This window comes from Fistularia commersonii, chromosome 19 (genome assembly GCF_037954325.1).
Source record: "Fistularia commersonii isolate RoL2024-O1a breed Wild chromosome 19, RoL_Fcom_v1.0, whole genome shotgun sequence".
Lineage (NCBI taxonomy): Eukaryota > Metazoa > Chordata > Actinopteri > Syngnathiformes > Fistulariidae > Fistularia > Fistularia commersonii.
Genome location: NC_141302.1, coordinates 1320233 through 1340341, shown reverse-complemented (window position 1 = coordinate 1340341; position 20109 = coordinate 1320233). Strand labels below are relative to the sequence as shown.

The 20109-nt window shown below is 46.5% G+C and overlaps 2 protein-coding genes across 3 annotated transcripts; both read left to right on the top strand.

The window, feature by feature from the left end:
- Positions 1-1411: 1411 nt before the first annotated feature.
- On the top strand, positions 1412-5493 carry LOC147223315 (endothelin receptor type B-like). Its single transcript, XM_086166117.1, has 7 exons — positions 1412-1774; positions 2549-2676; positions 2799-2997; positions 4443-4595; positions 4680-4813; positions 4892-5000; positions 5356-5493. The coding sequence occupies exons 1-7, from the start codon at positions 1412-1414 to the stop codon at positions 5443-5445; spliced, it is 1176 nt and encodes a 391-aa protein (XP_086022243.1). The 3' UTR covers positions 5446-5493.
- Positions 5494-6363: 870 nt separating this feature from the next.
- Positions 6364-12483, top strand: LOC147223314 (transmembrane protein 184C-like). 2 transcript variants are annotated; one of them, XM_086166394.1, is made up of 12 exons: positions 6365-6558; positions 6718-6856; positions 7023-7153; positions 7253-7289; positions 7382-7587; positions 8461-8535; positions 8942-9035; positions 9105-9217; positions 9799-9898; positions 9984-10061; positions 10153-10246; positions 11507-12483. In XM_086166394.1, exons 2-12 carry the CDS (start codon positions 6740-6742, stop codon positions 11755-11757), a joined length of 1296 nt encoding a protein of 431 aa, XP_086022520.1. In that variant the 5' UTR covers positions 6365-6558; positions 6718-6739; the 3' UTR covers positions 11758-12483. The 2 variants fall into 2 exon arrangements, with proteins under 2 accessions (XP_086022519.1, XP_086022520.1); XM_086166393.1 differs by having other exon boundaries at positions 6364-6558; positions 8942-9217.
- Positions 12484-20109: the final 7626 nt, after the last annotated feature.

Here is a 20109-nt window from a genome sequence, read left to right as displayed (position 1 = left end):
TGGCGACGGTGTTTGAGTTGACCTAAAAACACCAAAAAAAGCCCCTGGGATCCATCCTGAGAACAACCACAACAAAACTAACTCCAGACTCCGATGGGTTCTGATTGGATTTTTCACATATTTCTTTTCTATCCATGCCATTCTTGTCGAAATTTTGAAAAAGACCACGGTCATAATGTTTGTCGCTGGTGTTTCGGAGAAACTCCGAAGGCTGTTTAACAAATATATACCGGTGCTTTTCAAACCCGACAGGTCCGTCTGTCCTCCGTCAAATTTTAGAACCCCTAGCTTAGCCATGTTAGCACTGACGACCTCCATGTCAGAGTCAAAGAACAGAGCGATGGCGGCTTCACGTCCACGCTGTGACCGCGGCGACCGTGGAGGAAGATGCATCTTTAGGTTTCCATGGCAACGATCTTGCCCCTTTGAGGCAACGCTCATGTTTCCACGTGAAGGCTAGCAGGTTCCGTGCGCGTGTTTAAAGTTATTAGTCTCCAAAAAGTTAATTTCTCTCCTCGTAAACAGACAAATGACTGTCGGCACTAATTAACCGACAAAACAACAACAAAGAGGGCGGCCGCAAAGTTCAGACAGGAAACCTCAGCTTTACGAGAACCTCCTCTTTGAAGGGACTCGACCGACTTCACACACTTTCCGTCCCGAGGAGACGCTCCGGCGAACCGCGGGTCGAATGAAATCCTGGTTTTTATGAAAACATCTGAGCCGGCCGGGCCGATTTTACGGGTTATCAATAACAACAAGCCGCCGCGGTGAAATAAACCCTGCCTTGATTCTCTTTTCCGTGATCCAATAAAATCACGTCTCCTTCTGAAGGCAAATTTGTGAGCGCTTTTATCCCCCGAGGAGGCGGAAAATCTGCTTCACCACATGTTCCACCAGGAGGAGGAGGAGGAGGAGTCGGGGTTAAAGAGCGTCTCGTGAGTCGTGGACCAGCATTCCTCCGAGCTGAAGGTCTCCGGTTCTACTCCGACAGAGGGGAGTTTCTCCACGTCTACTTCTTTCGGGCTCCCGGTTCTCCAGATTCCTGCGGGACACTTTTTTTCCAGGCGGATTCCAGAGCAGGAATCGCAGCTGAAGTCTGTCTCTCCAGAAAGAGGCGACCCGAGCTCTGGAGAAACATCTTCTCCGGAGAATGTAATCCAGACATCCGGCGTTTCCTCTGGTCTTCTTCTGGAAGGGGTTGAGATTTTCTTGGACGTTCTCGTGAAGACGAGGCACCGGACCGGGTTCTCGCATCGCGGCGGGTTCAAGAGTGTGGAGAACTTCAAGATCCCCAGATATACGGAGATCCTGGAGTCGCCGATTCAACCTTCTGGACCCGCTTCCAGACTCACCGTGGCTTCTAGAATCCGCGAGGTCGACCTCGCCCGGCGTTCTCTCTGCGACCAGGATGCTCGCCGCGCTGCTGGTCGTCTCGTTGTGCGCCGGCTCCGTCGGTTGCCGCGGTAACCTCTCGTCACGGCCGCCCGGCCCGACGGCGTCCGACCCGTCCTCTCCGTTCTCCAAACGGATGAACGGCGGCGACTCCCCGCCCGGTTGCCTGGAGACCACCTCCATCCACGCCGCCTTCAAGTACATCAACACGGTGCTGTCCTGCATCATCTTCGCCGTGGGGACGATCGGAAACACGACCCTGCTGAGGATCATCTGCCAAAACAAAAGCATGAGGAACGGACCCAACGCCCTGATCGCCAGCCTGGCGCTCGGGGACCTGATCTACATCGCCATCGATGTCCCCATCAATGTCTACAAGGTGCGTCTAGGTTTCTTTACACACACACACACACACACACACACACACACACACACAGACACACACATACACTCCCCCTCTGTTAACTAAGAGAAACTGAAAAACAAAAATAGGATTAAGATTAACTCTGTGTCTAGAAGAGTGTACATATATATTGTTGTGTGTGTGTGTGTGTGTGTGGAAAGAAACTTGGACACACCTTGTAGACATTGATGGGGACATGCCTTGATCACACCTTAATGAACCCCCAACTCCAGCTTCTACACACTGACACTCCATTATAACAGCAGTCAACACACACATAGACAGACACACACACACACACACACATATACACTCCCCCTCTGTTAACAAAGAGAAACTGAAAAACAAAAACAGGATTAAGATTAACTCTGTGTGTAGAAGAGTGTACATATATATTGTTTGTGTGTGTGTGTGTGTGTGTGTGTGTGTGTGTGTGTGAGCTCCTGTTATACTGTTATAATGGGGTGTCAGTGTGTGAAAGCTGGAGTTGGGGGTTCATTAAGGTCAGATCAAGGCATGTCCCTATCAATGTCTACAAGGTGCGTCCAGGTTTCTCTCCACACACACACACACACACACACACACACACACACACACACACAGATGCTGACCCCTGCCCTCCGTGTATCTGCTTTGTTTCTGAGTGTTCCACTGATAGCGGCATTAAAATATCACACTGACCCCGATAACCCTCAGATGTGTGTGTGTGTGTGTGTGTGTGTGTGTGTGTGTGTGTGTGTGTGTGTGTAGCTCCTGGCCATGCGATGGCCCTTCGCTGACAGCGTCCTGGGCCTGTTCCTCTGCAAGCTGTTCCCCTTCCTTCAGAAAGCCTCGGTGGGGATCACCGTGCTCAACCTGTGCGCCCTGAGCGTGGACAGGTGACCTCCGACGCCGCGCGATAAACAAAACAAAACAAAACAAAACAAAACAAAACAAAACAAAACAAAACACTGGAATACTGGAAAATATATGTAAATATAAATTAAAAGTGTACCGACAGGTATCGCGCGGTGGCCTCCTGGTCGCGTATCCAGGGGACGGGGGTTCCCATGGCGACGGCGGTGGAGATCGTGCTGATCTGGCTGGTGTCGGCGGCGCTGGCCGTCCCCGAGGCCGTCGGCTTCGACATGGTCACCTTCGAATACAACAACGTCACCATGACGACATGCATGTTGCAGCCGCGGACGCCCTTGATGACTGTGAGTGCGAGTGTGCGTGACGTCGTATTTCTCAGTGTGACGTCGTGTGTGTTAGCGTCATGTTTGTTAGCGTAATGTTGTGCGTGTGTATCAGTGTGACGTCGTGTGTGTAACTGTGACATTGTGTGTGTTAGCATGAGGTGTGTCAGTGTGTCATCATGTGTGTGAGCGTGACTTTCTGTGTGTATCCGTGTGACGTCGTGTGTGTCACTGTGACATCGTGTGTGTTAGCATGACGTTGTGTGTCTCAGTGACGTCACGTGTGTTAGCGAGATGTGTGTGTGTATCAGTGTGACGTCATGTGTGTAATGTGATGTTGTGTGTGTCAGTGTGACGTCATGTGTGTTAGCGTGATGTTGTGTGTGTGTCAGTGTGACGTCATGTGTGTGAGCGTGACTTTCTGTGTGTATCCGTGTGACGTCGTGTGTGTCACTGTGACATCGTGTGTGTTAGCATGACGTTGTGTGTCTCAGTGACGTCACGTGTGTTAGCGAGATGTGTGTGTGTATCAGTGTGACGTCATGTGTGTAATGTGATGTTGTGTGTGTGTCAGTGTGACGTCATGTGTGTTAGCGTGATGTTGTGTGTGTGTCAGTGTGACGTCATGTGTGTTAGCATGACTTTCTGTGTGTATCCGTGTGACGTTGTATGTGTCACTGTGACATCGTGTGTGTTAGCATGACGTTGTGTGTCTCAGTGACGTCACGTGTGTTAGCGAGATGTGTGTGTGTATCAGTGTGACGTCGTGTGTGTTAGCGTGATGTTGTGTGTGTCAGTGTTACGTCATTTTGTTAGCGTAATGTTGTGTGTGTGTATCAGTGTGATGTGTGTGTAACTGTGATATTGTGTGTGTTAGCATGACGTGTGTCAGTGTGACGTCATGTGTGTTAGCATGACTTTGTTTGTGTATCGGTGTGACGTCGTGTGTGTCACTATGATATAATATGTGTTAGCATGACGTTGTGTGTCTCAGTGTGTGTTAGGTTGATGTTGTGTGTCTCACTGTGACATAGTGTGTGTTAGCATGACGTTGTGTGTCTCAGTGACGTCGTGTGTGTCAGTGTGACGTGTGTCAGTGTGACTTCATGTGTGTTAGCGTGATGTGTGTGTAACAGTGTGACGTTGTGTGTGTCACTGTGACATTGTGTGTGTTAGCATGACGTTGTGTGTTTCAGTGACGTTGTGTGTGTCAGCATGACGTGTGTCAGTGTGACGTAATGTGTGTTAGCATGACGTGTGTGTGTCAGTGTGACGTCATTTGTGTTAGCATGATGTTGTGTGTGTGTCAGTGTGACGTCATTTGTGTTAGCATGATGTTGTGTGTCTCAGTGACGTTGTTTTTCTTGGTGTGATGTCGTGTGTGTCAGTGTGTAATTGTGTGTGTCAGTGTGTAGGTGTGTGTGTCAGTGTAACACTGTGTGTGTGTGTGTGTGTGTGTGTGTCAGTTGTACCGGGACATGAAGGACTGGTGGTTGTTCTCCTTCTACTTCTGCGTTCCTCTGACCTGCTCGGCCGTGTTTTACGGCCTGATGACCTGCGAGATGCTGCGACACCAGAGAGGAAGCCTGAGGGTCGCCCTGAGCGAACACCTCAAACAGGTGCGCGACCTCACACACACACACACACACACACACACACACACACACACACACAATACCTGAATCCCCCCGTCCCCTTTGCAGCGCCGGGAGGTGGCGAAGGCCGTCTTCTGCCTGGTGCTGATTTTCGCTCTCTGCTGGTTCCCGCTCCATCTCAGCCGCCTCCTGAAGAGGACGGCCTACAAGTCGCACGACGCTCACCGCTGCCACCTGCTCAAGTACGGGACGCACATCTTCTCACGTCCGCCGCGAGCACGTCGGCGTCCGCACGCTCTCAGATCGCTCTCTCCTTGCAGCTTCCTGCTGGTTCTCGACTACTTCAGCATCAACATGGCCACCGTCAACTCCTGCATCAACCCCATCATCCTCTACTTCGTCTCCAGGAGGTTCAAGAACTGCTTCAAGGTGAAGACGGCGGCCATGTTGTCGCCGCTGGGTCTAGGGGTCGGAGGTCGCGGGAAACCGATAGTGACGTCAAGAGAGACGCCCGGATGTCGGGGAAATCGGTGACCTCCGATAAAGGAGCGAGCGCCGACACGTCGGGGTCATGGGTCACATTCACTCGCTGGTAAAAATGGAAAACGGGTCGTTTATAGTTGATAACAAGAAAAAAACGCATTTTGTATCAGACTTTCCTTCGTTTATATCAATGACATCTTTTAGATCTTGCTTCATATTAAACATCTGGAGTTTCCCCTTGAATGACTCATGATCCTGTGTGTGTGTGTGTGTGTGTGTGTGTGTGTGTGTGTGTGTGCAGTCATGCCTGTGCTGCTGGTGTCACTCTGGGTCTTTCTCCAGGCTTCATCTCGGGACGACGAGTCAACATCACAAGCAAAGCGACCGCTGAGAAAGGAGATATGTTTGGATGGTCACTGGATGTGACCAGACGATGATGTGAAAATACAGGAATTATTATCTCAAAAATTCAAATTCACCTTAATACGACCTGAAAATTACCTGAAAATGAAAATAACCTTTTTTCTCTTTGTATTATCTGCAAAATCTGAGTGAATCACTGAGAAATCATTGTAACACCAATTAAAAAGACGCCTCAAACTAGGGAGAAATGAGCTGTCATAGAAATATTTATGTTAACACACATTTCTATGATTGTGACTTTTTGTTTTGTTTATTTTTGTTTTGTTTATTTTACTACGCCGTCTGGCGCAACTTCTCCAAATATTAGCCAATACTGCCACCTAGCGGTCATTGTGTATATTGTACCCCAACACTTTTTTTTTTTTTCGACTTCTATTTATATAAAATTTGATTAAGTTTTGCACCAAACATGACAATTATTGTCGTCTGTTGTGTCGAATGACATCATTGTGTTTGTGACAGAATTAAATAAAAGATACGGTGTGCGTTACTTTCTACCGAGGGGCGACCATGAGGACTACGTCATCGGGTGACGTCACTTGCGTTTTGTTTTTTTTTACCGCCTCCTTCGGGATCTATTTCCATTCAAATACTTTATTACAATTAAACAGTAAGTGTAATTATTCATCAGACCAAATAAACTAAATTCTAAATGAATGGCCAACATCGGAGATCCGTTAAAACATTAAGCAGCATATTTATTGTTTATGTAATGATTTATTAATTGTCATTTTAATTATCATCACGTTTCACATATTTATCCGGGGAACTCGATCGAAAAAAAACCTTCCTTTGTATTTTTTTCCAACCAAAATCGTTAGAAACCGCCCGTGTTTTCAATGACGTCATCGCACATGTGACCATCAGTTGGGGCGAGGCACCCCCCACGCACCCCCCGTTTCCGGTGACGGTGAACGTAAACACGTTCGATTCCCGGTGACCGGAGGACCGGAGAACCGGAGGACCGATCGAAGGGGACCGAGCGAGGCGGAGGATGGAGATGCGCTCCCGGGAAACACCAGCAGGAGCGCAGGCATGAACGCGCTGCGCACTTCCGGTGGAGAATAACGGAAACCCCTCGGTAAATCTGTTCAGTTTGCAGCTTTTAAAGCAACCGGCTTCAGGTTGAGCCTCCATCCATCCTTGGGAGGAGGTCCTGTGTGACACCCCCCCCCCCCCCCACAGCCCTCCCTTCACACACACTTGGGAGGTGTGTGTGACATCTGACCTGGTTCCTCAGGTGGTGGCCTCCAGCTCCCATCATGCCCTGCTCCCTGTCCCAGTGGAGGAGGTGGATCCGCCCGCTGGTGCTGCTGCTCTACGGCGCGCTGCTGCTCGCCGTGCTGCCGCTCTGCGTTTGGGAGCTGAAGAACGACCAGGTGACCCCGCCGTGACCCCGCAGTGACCCCGCCGTGACCTCCCGTGACCCCGCCAGCGCCCGGCTGTTTAACATCTGTGTTTTTTCTTAACTGACATGCAAGTGTGTGTCAGGCTATTGTGCACCGATCCTGTCGTTTCTTGTGTGTGTGTGTGTGTGTGTGTCAGGTGGGGACTCACAATAAGGCCTGGTTCATCGCGGGCGTCTTCGTCTTCCTCACCCTCCCCGTGTCTCTGTGGGACATCCTGCAGCACATGGTGCACTTCACCCAGCCTGAGCTGCAGAGACCCATCATCAGGTGGACACACACACACACACACACACACACACATGACATAAACACACAAGGGTATCAGTGATGGCGGAGGTGGTGATGTCGGGTGTTTCTCCCCTCCAGGATCCTCTGGATGGTGCCCATCTATAGTTTGGACAGCGTGAGTTAGTCGCACGGACGCGGCGATTGGTTTGATTTTCACCGATTGTTTACCTGACGTGAAAAACGGGCCGAACCATTTCCCCCCCGCAGTGGTTGGCCCTGCGCTACCCCCGCCTCGCCATCTACGTGGACACGTGCCGCGAGTGTTACGAGGCCTACGTCATCTACAACTTCCTGGTCTTCCTGCTGAACTTCCTCAGCAACCAGTATCCCAGTCTGGTCCTGATGCTGGAGGTCCAGCAGCAGCAGCCACACCTGCCCCCCCTCTGCTGCTGCCCCCCCTGGCCAATGGGAGAGTAAGGATGGATGAACGGATGGATGGATGGAAGGATAAAAGGATAGAAGGATGGACGATGGATGGATGGACGGACGGACGGATGGAAGGATAGAAGGATGAAGGGATGGATGGACGGATGGACGGACAGACCGACGGACGGACGGACGGAGGGATGGATGGACGGACAGACGGACGGATGGATGGATGGACGGACGGACGGACGGAGGGATGGATGGATGGACGGACAGACGGACGGATGGATGGACGGATGGATTGATGGATGGATGAATAGATTGATAGATGGATGGATGGATGGTGAATAGATGGATGGATGGATGGATGGACGGATGGATGGATGGACGGATGGATGGATGGATGGATGGACGGATGGATGGATGGATGGATGGATGGATGGATGGATGGATGGATAGAAGGATGGATGGGCGGATGGATGGATGGATGAATAGATTGATAGATGGATGGATGGATGGATGGTGAATAGATGGATGGATGGATGGATGGATAGAAGGATGGATGGATGGACGGATGGATGGATGGATGGATGGATGGATGGATGGATGGATGGATGGATGGATGGATGGATGGATGGACGGATGGATGGATGGATGGATGGATTGATGGATGAATAGATTGATAGATGGATGGATGGATGGTGAATAGATGGATGGATGGATAGAAGGATGGACGGACGGATGGACGGACGGACGGATGGACGGACGGACGGATGGGTGGATGGACGGATGGACAGATGGAAGGATAGAAGGGATGGATGGATGGATGGACGGATGGATGGAAGGATAGAAGGATGGATGGATGGATTGATGGACGGACAGATGGACGGATGGATGTTAAACTCCCCCTCTCTCCTCAGGGTGCTGCTGTTCAGGTGTAAGCTCGGCGTGCTCCAGTACACTGTGGTCCGACCCGTCACCACGGTGATCGCGCTGTAAGTTTCCTCTTCCTGATCGGACGCGATCTACCGTATCCATGGTAACAGAACTGTCTGTCACTGCATTTGTGCTGTTTACCGAATTGCCATGGCAACTGTTACGTTCCCCCCCCCACACTGTGGCGTGTTTTTTACATAGTAACCATGGGGGTTGTGTTGTACGCTAACTCCGTGATAGCATGTTGTCATGTAACCATGGCAACACCAGGGGAAAAAAAAACCAACCGAACCCTGCAGCTCTGGCCCTGCTGCCGATCCGTTCGTATGTTCGTGTGTCCATCACGGAGCCGTCACCATGGCGACAACCCTGTACGTTTCCTATCGTAGCCTAGCCGTTAGCATCGGCCCTTGTTTACTCACGCTTTGCTAGTTTGGTCACAACGTCGTCCGTCCTTTTCGGCAGCGTCTGTCAGCTGTGCGGGGTTTACGACGAGGCCAACTTCAGCTTCAGAAACGCCTGGTCCTACCTGGTGATCGTCAACAACGTCTCACAATTGGTATCACACACAAAAACACACACACACACACACACGTACGCACACATTTACATTGACATGCCCCCCCAGGTGTCCATGTACTGCCTGCTGCTGCTGTATCGCTGTCTCCGGGAGGAGCTGACGCCCATCAGACCCGTCGGGAAGTTCCTGTGCGTCAAGCTGGTCGTCTTCGTCTCGTTCTGGTACGAAACACTCGCCGCAACTGGGAAACACACGAGAAGCATCGCGCATGAAGTTGTTTTTTTAACCCTCGTATTATGTAGAAAAAAAATCACATTGATTATGTTGCGGGTCATTTTGATCCGTACTGTTGAAATCCACACAACACAGTCCATCAAACAGGTTACACCAGTAACAACTTTATTTTAGATGATGTAAACATTCAGAAAAGAGACAGACGACACATTTTTAATCGCAACGCTATATTTATGAACTGTTTAGTTAAAGTTTTTCCCCTTCACGTTTTTTTTTTTTTTCTTTTAAATATGTCTGCAGGGATTTTATGTCTTTTGCTTTTTCTGATCAGCTCAGTGTCAAAGAGAAACAAACTGACGTACTAAAAAAAAAAATCAAAAAATAATTATTTTTCTCTTTTATTTTTGTTTACATTGAGGACTAGAAGGTATTATTGTAAAAACAAAGAAATGACCTGAAGCCGGCGGGAATGATATAATTTAATTTGACTATACACACTTGTGTGTTTGTGTGTGTGTGTGTGTGTGTGTGTGTGTGTGTGTGTGTGTGTGTATGTGTGTGTGTGCAGGCAGGCGGTTGTGATCGCCATCCTGGTGAAGGTGGGCGTGATCTCGGACACACACACCTGGGGCTGGGACAGCGTGGAGGCGGTTGCCACGGGGCTGCAGGTACACCACACACACACACACACACACACACACACACACACACACGAATCAGAGTTGAAACAGTGTGTGTCCCCCTGTGAAAAAGGACTTCATCATCTGCATCGAGATGTTTGCGGCCGCAGTGGCTCACCACTTCACTTTCACCTACAAGCCGTACGTTCAGGTAAACGGACAGGATTGTAATAAATCACGTGAAAAGCAATTTTTTTTGCAAAAACTGCGTGAAACTGAGCGTTAACCTGCTGCGGCCGCAGGAGGCCGAGGAGGGCTCGTGCTTCGACAGCTTCCTGGCCATGTGGGACGTCTCCGACATCACGGCCGACGTCAGCGAGCAGGTCCGACACGCCGGTGAGTCCACGCAAATATTCCCTAAACCAGGGGTCGGCGACCTGTAACACCCAAAGAGCCATTTTTCCTCGGAAAAGAAAACTCTGGGAGCCGCAATTACTTTTTGACGTCTAAAATAAAGGCACCACTGTATATATTGATTTTTATTACCTTTACACTTTGTATAAACAAGTGTGCAGTGTGTTGCTTCTGAAATTCACATTTTGTTTATGTAATGAACCCATTTTGGGCTTTCAGAGCGTGTAGCGGAGCCTTGACTTGAACTTTAAAAATAAATCGGGAAAAAAATCACTGTGTCAGTAAACAATAAAAATTTGCAAAATATCTTCATAAATATTTCTTTTACCTGGTTTATGGGACTTCTGCTCCTGAACTTCCGCGCACAGCATCTGCAAATCGGGACTTTACCGGCGTCCGCGATTGTGACGTGATTTTGAGCGGCGAAAAATAATAAATATAATTTTATTTAATATTTCAAGATCACAATAATATTCCAACTTAGAACTAACAGTTAAAAAAAAGGAATTAAAATACGCTTCAGTTAAATATTTATAATTTATTTTCCCAAGCCACTCGGAGCCGCAGTGTAAAGATGGAAGAACCGCATGGGTTGCCGACCCCTGGTCTAGGTTAAAGAATTTTTTAAAATATTTATTATTAGTCTCCTCAGTTTATCTGGTTATATATACATTTACACACACACACACAATAATATGAGTATTATGAATTTCTTACAATTTTATTTGCTGCTCTTATATATGGATATACATTTAAGATATATACACACACGTACTAATGTTTATAAATACACACACACACACTATTACGATTATATTGTTACTTTCAAGTTTGTTTACTGCTCATGTATGTATATGAAAATTTAAGATATATATATTTATACACACACATAGTCTTAAGATTGTATTGTTACTTTCAATTTTGTTTGCTGCTCATATATATAAATACACATATATATGTGTATATATATATATATATATATATATAGACACACATAAATATACACATGTAAATATCAACATACATATATGTATGTGTGTGTTCATACACACACCTGATATTACGAGTGCGTTGTTACTTTCTATTTTATCTGCTTCTCTTAGTTTACTCTTATGTCAGTATGTTTAGAACGACGACGCAATAATTTAAAAAAAATGAACGCATTGATTAATTCACCTGTTAGTAGGGCGAGTTTTTTTCACTTGAACCCAAGTGACCCCTTGTTGCCATGGTAACCGGCAGGCCGGACGTTCCTGGGACGCCCCAACAAGATGTACTTCGGCGCGGCGGCGCGGCCCGAACACACCGAGCACACCAGCCTCCTGGCGGCGAGCTGTCAGGACCCCGTCGCCGTGGCGACCGCCTCGGTGCCGGCCTCCCCTTCGTCCCACGGTCGGTACCAGGGCCTCGGACGAACCCCCGCGCCCCCCCACTCCATCTCGGCCCCGGGGGGACTCGGGGTGCAGGACATGTATGACTGCGGCGAGGAGTGACGTAGGCGTGGCAGAGGAGTTCGAGGTCGGGGTTGGAGTTGAGAGGAGGCGGAGGAACGTACGCAAGAAGGTCGGAAGGGGTGGGGAAAAGCATCAGGGGTGGGAGAAGAACGTCAGCAAGCAAAGGAAAGGTGTTGAAGATGGAGGTGAAGAGCAGCAACGGTGTCTGGTTTGGGGACGTTGAGGAGAAGACGGGAGGCTGCAGAAGATGAAGATGTGGAGGTTCTCTTCGGGGGTAAGGACGATGGAGAGGATCAGGAACGAGTCCATCAGAAGGACAGCACGGGATAGATGTTCTGGAGGTCAAGGCAGAATGAGATACCTTGGCCATGGACAGAGGACACACAGTGAAGATCACGACAGGAGGAAGCTGAGGTTGGAGGAGGTCTAGAGGAAGACCAGAGAGGAGGTTTAAGGATGGAAGGAAAGAGGACAGGAAGTCAGTGTGGGAGAAGACGATGAAGAGGCGACGGTTAGATGGAGGCAGGTGATTGGCTGTGGATTGGATGGAGGCAGGTGATTGGCTGTGGATTGGATGGAGGCAGGTGATTGGCTGTGGTGACCCTTGAAGAGAGAAGAACTCGTAAACATTTGTCACTTTTACGACATGATCGATTCCGCTTGTGCAAATATATTTATTAGTTGTGAAATTTAAATGGTTTTCGGGGAGGGAGGGTTATTACTCATTTATTTCACCATTCCATCCGATTAAAAGTCTCGTTGGAACGACGTTTCCGGATTCACATTTTATTCACTGATGCAACATGAACTTTCTACTGCATTGAAAAAACGTGTTTTGTCTTCTTCAGCGAGACAAAGGAATCAAGTGGTTTGCGGCTGAAACTATTCGTTTATGACCCGAAGGCATCAGCCGATTAGCCGATCGTGATCGTAATTAAATCGTAAAGTGTATAAATATGATGAGGAATGAATCCTGGATGATATGGTTTGGACATGGACAGATCAGGGATGGTGAAGGTGGAAGGATGCTGAGGTTGGAGCTCCCAAGCAGGAGGCTTGAAGGAAGACCAAGAAGATACGACCACAGAGGTCGGATGGAGGAAGTCGATCGGCCGTGGGAGCGACCGAAGGAGGACGTCCCTGCCAGGGAAAAAGATGCTTCCTGCAAACATCTCCTGAAAATCTGGCTGCTCAGAAGCCAGACAGATGCTTCCAGTGAGGAGCTGCCTTCTTCAACGTGACAAATCCCAATATAATGGAAATATCAATTCAAATAAAAACCTCTTGTTTGTTTGCTGCTGCACAGCAGATCCGGCTCGCACTTCTCAGTTAAATTATATAAAACAATTAAGTTGGTGTCAGTGAGGCTCATGGCTGGTGAGGCGATGACGTCATCAGTCAGATTTATAAACATATAAACCCTACAAATTAGCTTATTCACCAATTTATTGGCAGCGGTTAACGTGTTTTGTTTAAAATATCATATCAGCAACAAATTGCAGCATAGAAAAAAAGCACATTAAAAAAATGTTATTATCTCTTACCTTTACTTATAAATGAAGTCCATGCGCCGCTGAGCGGTTTTCCTTTAGCTTAGCATTGTGGATGCTGATGTTGAGTCTTTGGTGTTCATTCAAAGCCAAATCTATCCTGGACATCTCGAATGTTTTTAGCGTGATTTGAGTTTGGATGCTAGCGGCCGACCGCTCGTGTTTGATTGTCAGAAGTTGAGAAAAGAATGCAGGAAAAGCAGAAAAGGTGCTCTCTTACTGGACATCCACAGCAGCCTTTTCTTGTTTACCACTCCGTTTGAAAAAAACAAGTCTTCTGTCTCCTCATCTGAAGCTAATCCGTTTGCGCCGGCGTCGGTCTTCCCTTACTTATTATCTCCTGCTTCGACTGAGTCCAGTTTAGAAAATTCTTTCAGTTTAGCTATGTAATCCTTCATTTTGGAAATAAAGCCAAGCAAGAGGAAAAATAACTGGATGGCTGCACTTGACTTGCTAACTGTTTACATTAGCTTGCTATTGCAATTCTATTATTCTTTAGCCGAGTAGTAAAAAGGCTCCCTGGGATCAGCGGCGCCCCCTAGCATGAGGCACCGGCACTGCGTGCCTCACTTAGTGTGTCTTCGCTGCCGCTTTACGATCGCAAGGCACGAGAAACACGCTACGGTTGTGGACGAAAAAAATTACACACATCAGCTAAAGTATAGAAATTTAGTTCATATATAGTGCTTGAAGTGTTTGAAAATTTTAATAGTGACATCCACAGAGACAGCAATTCGGTCTCAGCCGCATAGCATGATAGCACAGTTAGCAGAATCATTGCACAATCCATAGCGGCTCCGCTGGCTGCCGCTTCACCGCACGGCTCTTCTTCATATTTAAACGCTAAAATGTGATTTTTATTCAGCCATTTTGAAGCGATTCTACATACAACCTGCAGGTTGGACTTTCTCAGCGTGCACATTATGTGAACACCACTGTTACTTATTCATCTCTACCTGTCTGGCATCACCGCGGACGGGAAAACAAGACTTCCATTCCAGACTGTGCGCATCGATCAATACTTTGAATCTTCTTTGTCCAGCAATACTATCAAAACCAAAAGCAAACAACAACGATCACAGATTGTGCACGTCTGGTGAGTTACGCGGGAGAGAAAATCGGTGGATCACCGAGAATCGCTGCTATTTCCACGTGTGATTTATGTTTGTTATTGTTGGAAGAACAAGACTATGTTTATAGAAGTGATGGAACCCCCATTTTGTTTTACGCAATCTGAATTTTAGCTGTGTCCACTCACTTTATTTTCATTTTGCTGCTATCACCTATTGCTATTCTACTGTGTACGTACTTTGTCTAATTCAAGTTTTATGTCTCTATTTTATGCTTAAGATGGGAGTCTAGATTTCCTTACACTCGCTATGACAATAAAAACTCTCGAGTCGCCTGAGTCTTGAACTCCAGAATGTACAACTGTAAATATTAGGGGAATAAAATTGTGGAAAATGAGAAAATAGAACAAGTATGTGTGAGTCTAATCAAAAACAAGTTAAAATTACCTGAAAAGTAGGAGAAAGAAAGTCGCGGCACCACTCGTGGTTGACTTTGGAGTCATCTTCATCATTGGGGCTGAGGATTGTGTAGATCTTTCCTTTCATTCTGGCTGATATTTTCAAACATCACCCCTCCTTCTCCACCCATTGCAACCCGCTTGAACACATTTCTTCACCTCTTTTCCATACCCTGGTGGGAAAACCATTGACGAGCACCAAACTGTACCCAAATTGGAGGCTAAGTGGGATTAGTGAGGAATTGCTTGGTGAAGAGGTATGTTTTCAGTTCACGGCGAAAGATGTGAAGCGACCCCGCTGTTCTGACCTTTTTTCGGGTTCCACCACCGAGGAGTCGAGACCGGGAAGAGCCGAGACCGGTTGGATCGGCGGAGGCGGCAGATCGGAGGGGACGGGTGGGGAGATGTTGCTCGACCTCATCCTGGAGATAAGACGGGGCCGTCCCAGGGTCTTGAACTGGATGGCGGCGGCTACCAGGAGCCGGTGAAGGGACATAAGAAGGGGAGAATTTGGGACGGTTGAACACCAGGCGGGCTGAAGAAGCTCCAGAGGCCTGTTGGTCACCGCGGGGGCACCTGCAAGAAGGGAGTTACAGTAGCTTAGAAAACACACAGGACTTTGTCAAGACCCGTGTCCAGGTAGTAGAGAAGCACAAAGTGACTAAACTGTATGAACTTTGAACATTAAAGCAGCAGGAGCAGCAACAAAGTAGAAAGTGACAGATAAGATAGCTTATTCTCCATAGCTGAAGTTCTGAAGTAAATGAAGCCCGGAAACAAATCTGTTGTGAAAATGTCCCAGAAACATTTGACGGACCGGTGGAAACCATCCCTACAAACCAACGTCCGTTTCATTGGTGATAACCTTTCTCAGGTAGCGACACAAGGTGTTGGGATTATTGATTGGTTGAATCCGTTCCAATCAGGGCAGTTGAGGCATAAAAAGTAGCCGGGAATGACTTGAAAATGACCAAAGAAATGACCCAAGTCGTTAGCGAGACAGGACATCGAAGTTAAAGACATGTAACCCTGAAATGAACAAGTCAACTGGGGAAAATGAGCAATAAAAATTTGAAAGAACGGAGAGAAATATTGAGATGGTTGCAAGAAATGATGAAAGAGTCGGCAAAGAAATAAGCACAAATGACTGAAAAATCCTCAAGAAGCACCTTAAAAAGGAGCTGAAGATTAGCCTGAAAATTAAATGAGAAATACTGAAAAATTACAAAAACTTGGGAAAAAAAAACGATATATTTAAAAGGTGCTTTCTGTCAATGTGCTGTCCAAACAAAAAGAAATAAGAGTAGGACACAAAAGATCATTCATTTATTATCATTTAACTTTACCTGTCACGCTTTGCAGACGACGCTGTAAATGTGTTCATGTAGCTGCGCCGTAAAATGTTGTTACCAGACACATTTAATGTCAGGAAATGGGTTTTAATGTTTTGCAACTAAAAACCTAAATAGCAGAGTTGTTGTCAGTAGCTGCATGCCTCTGTCATGGAAGCAGGAATAAAAATGTCACTAAAGCCATGTGGAAGTTCAAACATATATATATATATTTTTCTACAGAACCGAATATTGCGGGTGTCACCACTGTTTACTGGAAGTTAAAAACATGTAAATAAACTTACATTTATTATTCATTTATTTTTTATCCAAAGTTTAAACGTGACATGACCCCAATGGTCAAGTCTGAAAGTGTAGCATCTCTTGCATGATCAGATGTCGCTAGTAAATGCTAGCCTCGCTAAACTCAGCATTTTTGGCTGCAGTGCCACAATGGACCCCGACACAGCTAACGTGCACCTGGAATAATCGAAAGACAACAACAGAGCCTCTTTATGTCGAACTCTGCTGTAATTCCACCATCCGCTTCTTTTAAACCAGGGGTGTCAAACTCATGTTGGTCTGGGGGCAACAAACGCCCCAATTTGATATCAAGGGAGCCGGACCACTAAAATCATAGCGTAGAAATAAGAAGTGGTCCATTTGTCTTGGAAAATCCTACACTCCATGTACACAATTCTCTTTTTTTGACGTCAACACTATGCTGACCAGGGTGTTTCCAATGGAAAAGCACATTTCTAATGATAAATGCTATTAGCATTCACAGAAGCTGCATTGCTGCCATCTGCTGTAAGTTCTGAGTCACATCGTGTTGCGCCATGTTGCTAACACTGACTAAAACAGTGCGGCGCTAGCAGACAATATATGGACTGCATTTTTATTTTTAAAAGGTAGTTCATGATTTTTATGTATTTTTTCAAATTGTAGATTTACGGTCCTGGCTGGTCCCCGTGGCGGACCGGCGCCAGCCCGCGGGCCGTTCGTTTGACACCCCTGGTCTAAGAAGACCAGAGCAAAAACTGCTTTTTATCAGCACTACATGATAGCATTGTAAACTGTCCGTCCCAAAACAGCATACTTTATAGTTAAATCTCCTTGTTAGTTTCGCGTTTTTGCTTGCAAAATATCTGACTGCCTCCCTCAGACACGTCTTAGCATCGTCCTCCGTGTTTCAAATTGTAATCCTTATACGTGGCTTCACTTTTGGCTTCTCTAAATAAATATTTAGCGGCCCATGTCTTGTAGAAGATGCGGCGTTCTGCATCAACTTCTTTTTTTAGCGTGAGCTGACGTTTCGAGGCATCGTCTCAGTTCAGGCACCCACGTCATGGATCCGAATATTGAAAAAACAACAAAAATGCAGCGCTTTTTTCTAAATTAAAGCAGCACACTTGTATAACAGCAAAGGAATAAATGATTTTTGTTGTTCATGTTTTGATAGACCACAGGTACCTTCAACCATCAGCCGGCTCCTGATGGATTCTCCTTGGAACACACAGGAGTAGAGGCCCTCGTTAGACTTCTGGACTGCAACAATCACATGTTTGCTTCCTCCGATGTCTTTGCCGTCCTTAAACATTCTGGCATCATTTCGGAGTTTGTCATTTTTATCCACACATTCCAGAGTGATGTTGCTTCCTGCTGGAACAGGAAGTGCTGGGATCTTCAGCAGTAAGTCTTTAGCTGTGCAACAGACAAAATGACAAAATGCAGGGGGGGAAAAAAGTTCAGATCGCTTTTAAACTAGTTTTTTTTTTTAATGAATGAATATCCGAATGGCGCATTCTGAATTCTCAATTTGCAAAAAAAGTCAGATTTCTGCTTCTGCATTATTTTTTCAAATTGTAGATTTATTCCACGGGCTGGATTGGACCCCCTGGCGAGTCGGTGCTGGTCGTTTGACGCCCTGTGCTCAACATTTATTAAAAAAACACTTGACAAAGAAGGTGACTAGTGAGTTTCCTCGGGTCTCCCTTCGGTAGAGCTGTGCTGTGGTGTTAGCGATGCCCGCTTTGACCCATTCAGCCTGTTGCCATAGCGACCTGGCCCGGGATAAGTGCTAAAATGATGCTGATGAAGAAGTTGTGAGTCTCACAGAGCAGCAGGTCCCAACCTTTTATGTCACTTAACCACTTTAATGATTGACAACTTCTTGCAGACCGGGAGGGACATAAATATAACAAGACCCCGAGATACTTGAACTCCTCCACTCGGGGCAGGACCTCAGGGGTCCTAAGGGGTTGACCTACATCACCCCCTCATAAAGCATTTATCCGGGACATAAAGTCCCCGATAATGTAGCTCCCGGAATCAACCGGACGCTCAAACCCCTCCGACACAGTAAGGTGGCAGCTCACAGAGGGGTAAATATAACAACTACGCCTTACATTATGTTCTTTTATCACAATTAAATGATTATCACGCCAACATCAACTCACCATAATGCTGGATCGGTGGGAGCCCTGAGCTTGATTCTCCGCAACTAGACGGTCCCGTCTGGCGGGAACAGTAGACGGTGACACTCGAAGTGTCTTCCTTGTGTCCCGTCTACTCTGTAATCTTGTTTTTGAAGACGTCACTGGAGAAAACCCCACCTCATGAAGGTAGGGAGTTGGACGGTGCTTTGTCTCGATGTGGCAAAGCGGTTTTGAGGGTCGCATGGCTTCCTTTGCTAGCTATCAACTGGTCACCGCATATTATGTCAAGCGGATGGAGAGCGTGCTAATAACCTGTTGCAATTAACCTGCAGTTTAACTGTTACTCTTGGTATTTACTTTTAAATGCGACACTCGGGGGCATCTGTATTGAAAGAATCTGCAAAAGAAATCTGTATTGGGGGATATACAGAGAAAAATGAGAAAATTTTTTGATAAATATATTTTCACCATTGTATTTCAGCAACAAATATGTTACAACTGTTCCAAACATTCTACATCTGTAACTAAAGAATCACAATTAAGAAATCATATAATACTCTGTGGTTTATTTGCCATCATGGTCTGGATCAGCCCCAAAAATAGTCCTGAAATAAATTAAAATGATGAGAATACGTGACCAGAACCTTTACAGGGTGTGACCTCATAACCAGCACAAAATCACAAAATCAGAACAAAGAGAGAAATGATCTCAAACTTCAGCGAGAGATCAGCTTATGGTTAAAAAAAGGAGAAGAAAAAACATGTCAGCAAATGGGAGAAAAAAAAAGTTACCCCCCAAATCATCAAGAAATAGATCAATATAAAGCACACGGACAAACGTCGCAAGCGCTTTTCTAACTTGCCTTCCTAATTGCCCAGTAATTTGTTTTTATAAAATGTGATGGATTACATGGGTTATTAAGAGTATGCCGATAGATTGCGGTCTCGAAGGAACTTCGCCGTTTTCAAGCTGTCAATATATCGCAATAGTAAACTGGTAAGAGATTGTTGATCCATCAAAGGGAAAGAAGTGAACAAAGGAGCGTCCTTCATCACGTGGTCTCTAATGGATCAGTCTGCCTCCCCGTTTGACGGGTCAGTGGTTTGGCTGACAGTAATGGGGGGGCGTCTCGGACACCAGCTGTCCCCCCCCTTCGGCCCTGCTCAGAGAGAGGGGGGCGTCTTCATCCATCTTTCACAGCAAGAGAGGAGACAAACCTGCTCCCAAGTACCTAAATTGCTCAAACACATTTGATGCTAAGCTAAGTTAACGTACGCTTGATGTCCCGTGGTGGGAACAAATGCTTTCCAATCAACAGCACTATGCTAGCTGCCTCCTAGCTTAAACCAATTCACATCACATTCTCAAAAGCAGTATCCATCTTTGATAATAACAATATAATAATCCTCTCTTAGTCTTTTTTTATTTGTTCAACAAACCTATGTGTGAAATCCCACTAAAAACCACACTTTGTCCCACTTCTAGCTTATTTACCTCATGATCATTAGCATGTCTTTTATCTTGTAAACAAACTGAATGTTTC